We start from the raw sequence: 6,356 nt of genomic DNA, 5'->3' as shown, positions 1-6,356 counted from the left end.
CTGTACTTTGTCTGACTACAGCATCCCAGAGTTCACTCTTTATCGAGGGTTGAGGCTTCATGATGGTCTTGAGAAGGAAGAATATATCACACTGTCCTGAAATAATCCAAGGAGCATGAAGATGGCCACATTAGCTTCCTTCCAGTGAGTGTGCCGCTAGAGCTTCCATAGTCAGCCACTCTGCCAGACATTGCAGCAAATGTATTATCTGACTTACTGTTTCAACAAACTGGAAAACAAGTACTTGTGTATGAATTAATAAAAAGGAGCTGAAAAGATTTGAAAGGATAAAGTACTTAAGACAAGCGGACATCTATGTAACAGTGGAAGTAGAGCATCTTAAAGCGACTCTGATGATTTGTATATGCTCAGCCCAGGGAGTGGCACTATTAGAAGTTGTGGCCCTGTTGGAGTAGGTGTGTCACTGTGGGTGTGGGTTATGAGTCTCTCATCCTGGCTGCCTGAAAGTTTGCAGCCTTCAGATGACGATGTAGAACTCTCAGCTCCTCCTGTACCATGCCTGCCCAGATGCTGCCATGTTCCTGCTGTGATGATGATGAACCTCTGAACCTGTAAGCCAACCCCAATTAAATGTTGTCCTTATAAGAGTTGCCTTAGTCATGGAGTCTGTTCACAGAAGTAAAACCCTAAGACAATGTTGTTCCCCCTAAACCAGTAGTTCTCAACTTATGGATTGTGACCCCTTTATGGGAGATGAACGAACTTTTCACAGGGGTCATCTAAGACCACTAGAAAACACAAATATTTATATAATGACTCATAACAGTAACAAAATTACAATTTTATGAAGTAACAACAAAAATAATTTTTAAAATTTTGTTTTGAAGACAGTTTCTCTGTGTAGCCCTGGCTGCCCTAGAACTCACTCTATAGACCAGGCTAGCCTTGAGCTCAGAGATATACCTGCCCCTCCCTCCCCAAAGCTGGGTTTAAAGGTGTGTGCCAACAAAAATAATTTTATGATTGGGGTCACCAAGAAATGAGGGACCGTATTAGAGGCTGCAGCATTAGGAAGGCTGAGAACCACTGTTAAACAGACTGACTGGTGAGACTGAATGCTCTGACCCAAGCCAAAACGATGACTTCCACTTCTGAGAAGCAGTTTTTTTCCACTTTGTTGGTAGTGTGAGCTAAGTCTTCTGATGTTGCCCCTACCAGCCCAGAAATTGACATGCCCCTGTCTGGGTGTCCCTATGTGCTAGGATCACACCCAAGTATGTGACCCAGTGACTTTGTGACTTAGCTGCATTCAGTCATTCCTAACCTTCCAATTCCTGTGCAGATTATATTTGTCCTACCTGGGTCTGCTTGCTGTTCTTATGACTTCTTGCAGACAGATGCACTACCTTCAAGTGGGAAATACAGGCACAGCCTGCGTGCTAGGGGTAGTGCCCAGAAGAAAAAGAACCACTGAGGTGTACAGGCATCTTTATAGTCATGAAAGACTGGTTTGGTCAGGTGGAGGGACAGCTGGAATGGTGTGTGGTTGTCAAATTTAATGAGAATTTCCATGGACTCATGCTATGTGACACCTGCTGAGGACAAATAGAAAGTAGACTTTGAAAAAGTAAAGATCGAATAAACTGGTTCCAGTCTCAAAGTGGGGAGAACATACAGCCTAGCATGAAACTGAGAAAACCCCGCAGTTTGGCACAAAAGGAACAACTAAAACAGAGGACTGGAGGGGGCACCCAGGAGGGAACGGGCTGTGCACCCAGGTGACCTTCCAGGAGAAAGGTCAAGACTCAAGAGTCCATAGTAAGAGTGTGATGGTCAGATCAACAGACACCCATGACTCCCTGGGGTGGAAACAAGAAGAGTGAGGGTGCAGCCTTGGGGTGGTATCACGCCATCATAAGAAAGGGGAAAAGGAAACAGAGAAGTAGACAGTAAACTTTCAAAGTGGTTCTAAAAACAACAGGCAGAATTCAGATCACTCTAAAAGCAGCGCTAATTGTCCTTCTTTAAATTAGGTAATCACTGGTGATTTCACAAAGGGCATGCCGTTGAGAAGCAGTGGCTGAGCCAGACTCGGAATCATCACGTTTTTTTCTGTGTAACTATCAGTATCCCCACCCCACCCCTGCTTCGCTTTTTTCAGTGCTGTATAGTACTCACAATGGACTCTTCTACCCCCTTTAAAGCCATTCTGTTGTTAAACAGGCTCTCAAGACTGTTTTATATGTAAAGCAACTTTGCCAAGCAGGGTGGATATTTGAGATATGTGTCTGTGAGATATATTCCGAGGAGTGGAGACTGGGCCCTGGGACATCCAATCTGCTAATTGGATACTTCCTGAAGGATCAATCTACGCTGACTTCCAGGTGACTTTTGGTGTTTGCCAGTTCTGGGCTTCAGTTTTAGCCGTTCTGGGGTTGGGGTGTTATTTTCATGTCATTTCTTGAGTGAATGACTGTACCAAGTAGGTTATGTTTGCTTGTTAAGAACACATTTGCTTACATTTGCAAATGTACTGTCCTGTGTGTGAGCTTTCATACAGACAACTTCCAGTGTACAGGTACTTGCAAACTTCATAAGCGTTTCTTTCTTTTCTTTTTTTGGGACTAGTTGTCCTCCTGTCTGCATCTCCTGCGTGTCAGGGTTACAGTGCCACTGATGCCGCGCCTTCTGAAATCGTGATGTTTTCATGATAAAGTTATTAATGTAGTTCAGCTTGTCCATCTTTCTTGAGGTGGAGTGAATGTGTACTACTGATCAAGTTTTTTGACCAAACTGATAAAAACATGCTATCTTTCAGAAACTTTTACTTTTTAAAATAACATGGGGGTTGTGTTTCCACAAATCATGGTACAAGTTTAGATCAGTGGATAGCCTCCAGCAGTCAGGTTTCCTCTTCTACCTTGTGAACCCCTGGGATCAAACTGAGCTACCTGCATGGCCTTGGGCAAACACCACTGCTTCATATCTGTGAACAGTCAGATGCTAACTTGGCCTTCTGTTTTCTGATGGTTTTAGCTACTTAGGGCTCTCTGCGACCCTATGTCAGTTGTTCATTTGTAGCTTTATTTCTTTTTATAGTTTGAAAGTTGAGTAACTCCCAAAAGCCCATGTGGTAAAGGGCTGGCCCAGCCACTGTGGTAGTACACGCCCACAGTGTAAGCAGCACAGAGGTAAATATTGAAAGATTTTGACGTCTAGGCCAGCCTGGACTACATAGCAAAAACATGACCAAAACAATAACAACAACAACAACCCTAAATAATCACGGCTTTAGCCTGATAGTTTGGGGAGAAAGAGAAAAAAGGGGTCCTATGTGAGAGACTTTAAGCCACGCCCTCACAGGCAACTACAGCACCCTAGTCCCTTCCCCCATCCTTCCAGACCATGAATAAGCGCCATCATCATAAACTATAAGGCAGCCATGATGCACAGTCTTGGACAAATCCACAGGGCCAAAATCAGACTATAACTACAAGGTGAACCAAAGCAACCCTTTTCTTATTAATCACCTCAGAGAAACTCTCAACGGGACAGAAAGCCAGTCTTTCCCTCCTCCAAATACCACCAAGATTTTGATCAGGAAGGCACTGTAACTAGATATCCATCTGGTAGAATTCACATGTGAACAATATCAGGGGTCTCAAAGCATGAGCAGACATTACATTTATAAGATCTTCAAGTTGGTGGTATGGCTTGGTGGGAAAGCCTGGTCCAAGCCTGCTGACCCACAGCTTCAGTTGCCCTGACAGCCACAGGCACACTGATGCGCGCATGCACTGGACCCCATGAGATGTAACTGTCTTCTCATTAACACTTAGAGCTGTTCTGTGCCTACTTCCTACACAGCTTCCTTAGTAGGATCTGAGTATCCGACCACTCTTTATGTTCACAGGTGACACACGTGCTCAGAGCTATCCTGCACAGTGCTGCTTACACACAGGCATCAACCTTGCCTCCAGAGATGACATAGTTTTAGTGGTTCTTCTGCTGATTCTTTTGTATTTTCTAATCACAAGAACATGAATTGGACTTAGTCCCAAAACCAGTGGCTTACACTTAAGTTACAGATCTCCTTACATACAGCCTTAGGCTGCATCACACAACATTGACATGTTTCCAAAACAAAGGATCTTCACTGGGAGAGCTGAAGGTTCCCCGGAGACCAGGGAAAGAACCCTCTGAAAATGAGAACAGGAGAAGGGAACGCTGGGATACAGGAAATTGAGTGTAAGAGATTCTGTCTTATAAAAAAAGATTTCCTAATTATTTGGGGGTAATTTACTTTTTGATCATCTTGTTTCCACATCTAAGTAATGTTTAGCCAGATACTCAATTGCACTGAGAATAAAAAGATACAAACAGACACAGGGAAAGTATTAAGTGTTTATCTATATTGGGAAAATCTATATGCAAAAAGGGAAAATACACAACCAATATTAGTTTCAAATATCTGTAACTAAACTCAAAACCCCTAAAAAGAGCTGAGACTATTAATTTTGATAAAATATCATTAATTGCACCTTTAATTCAAAATGTATTCATGGGCTGGAGTGTAGTCAGGCAGCACAGTGCTTAAGCTAACACGTATGTGACCCTGTGCTCAGTCCCCACGCCACATGACCTGGTTGTCATAGGCCATGGCCATCTCTGCATCTCAGAACTTAAGGGAGTCAGGCAGGACCACCAGAAGTTCAAGTGCATTCTCAGATATTCAACAATTCTGAGGCAGGCCTGGTGTACACAAATAAACACAATGAAATAAGATGTTATTCATAATCTTAATTAAAATAAATTTAATTGCAAAGCAACTTGTCTTGTAATAAAATTTACATGGTACGTGATATTTTAAATGCATGTAATTAACAGCATAAATACAGTAATTACAGTACCCAAATCAGAGTGTTATATAGATTTAATATATTAAATCACCCAAAACCAAGTTAACTGCCTTGAAACTTACAAAAACACTTCATTTTACCAAATGCAAGGTTCAAACATACTAAGAACAAAAAGTCTATTCATACGTCAAGAGTCAAGGCTAGACAATAAATTAATCCTTTAAAAAGGAATAGGAGCCATTACATTTTCTTGAGTCTGAGAGGCCCAAGACCTTATAGAATATCTAGAGACAGCAGTGATGGAAAGAAATCAAAAAAGTTCACCATGAACACCACAATACACATCAGCACAGCCAACACCACAGTATGGATCTGAATGCAAATACTGCATTTTGTAAAACATTACAGTGCACTCACTACACCAGGTACAGAGGAGGCATCTGTGAACGTTCCTCTCTAGTCCAGGGCTTTAAGCAGAACCTACAACATACAGTAGCATACTAACTGCAGAATGCCCACTAGAAACAGTCTTCTCGGCAGTGACGTCCTGTGAAACGGCACAGCAATGTGAAATATAAAAAGGACAGCAGGGGAACTTACTTCAGAACAGGAGCAACAGCAGAATCCTATCAGGACACATTAGAAGAAGGAACTGCAGCTTTGCGCACTCATTGTAAGGTGCCGACTTGAGGCTGCCTACCGTCTGACAGGTACTGTGCCAGGTGCTATATTACAGTGATTAATGAAACACAAAAGCCCTCTGCACAGGGACAGCCTGCTTCTTACAGCCTTACAGACATAATCAAATATGGCTTTTGAAACAAAGAGAAAACCGCTTACAAAAAGAGAACTTTCTAATTGAGAATTGTGCACTGAACAGTATATTAAGTTGAAGGGGATCATATGGACTGAGGATTATTTCAATGGCTAATTCATTAAGTATACTTCCTATATATTTTCCCCAAGAATATTAATACATGCAAATTTTCTTTCAGTAATCAAATAGTCCATCTAATTTTGAATATATTATCTTTAAAAAAAGTTCCCATTTTAAAATCAGGACCTCAAAGTTAAATTTAAATCAGTGACATCATACATCTTAAACATTCCAGGGACAGCACATATGACAGAGCTAGACACTGTTCTGTGTGACTAACTTTCGTCGTCTCTTTGTAAAGGTATTATCTCAATCTCTTTGGCTATTCTTTCGGCTAATGCTAGATTATTTGCAGCAATTATTCTCCGAGACATCAGATCGAACGGTCCACCTGAAATCAAATCAAATATGGAAAAAGTTATACACGAACAAAAACAATTACAAGAAAAAATAGTACACAGCTATATCCTCTGGCAATGCTAATATTTTAATATGCTCAAATTTTCTTTAAAAAAATGCATCACCCTATATCAGCTCCTCCGCCTCAAGGATGGAAGCTTCTAGGCATCTTTTCTGAGTAAATACCAATGCAATGGATTTCCAATTGAACAAGCACACTCATGCTCACACACTGTCACATGTGTGAGGTCTGAGGACAG

At 41.6% G+C, this 6,356-nt stretch overlaps 1 protein-coding gene across 1 annotated transcript in view; it reads right to left on the bottom strand.

Moving 5' to 3' along the window:
• Window positions 1-4,353: 4,353 nt before the first annotated feature.
• Impa1 (inositol monophosphatase 1) overlaps window positions 4,354-6,356 on the bottom strand; it is a 17,232-nt gene continuing 15,229 nt past the window's right edge. Inside the window, exon 9 of the mRNA XM_028765705.1 lies at window positions 4,354-6,088. Coding sequence (XP_028621538.1) covers window positions 5,973-6,088 — 116 coding nt within the window. The 3' untranslated portion in view covers window positions 4,354-5,972. The remainder of the gene's footprint in view (window positions 6,089-6,356) is intronic.

Source organism: Grammomys surdaster, unplaced genomic scaffold (assembly GCF_004785775.1).
Source record: "Grammomys surdaster isolate TR1022 unplaced genomic scaffold, NIH_TR_1.0 63, whole genome shotgun sequence".
NCBI lineage: Eukaryota > Metazoa > Chordata > Mammalia > Rodentia > Muridae > Grammomys > Grammomys surdaster.
This window is presented reverse-complemented; position numbering and strand designations above follow the sequence as displayed.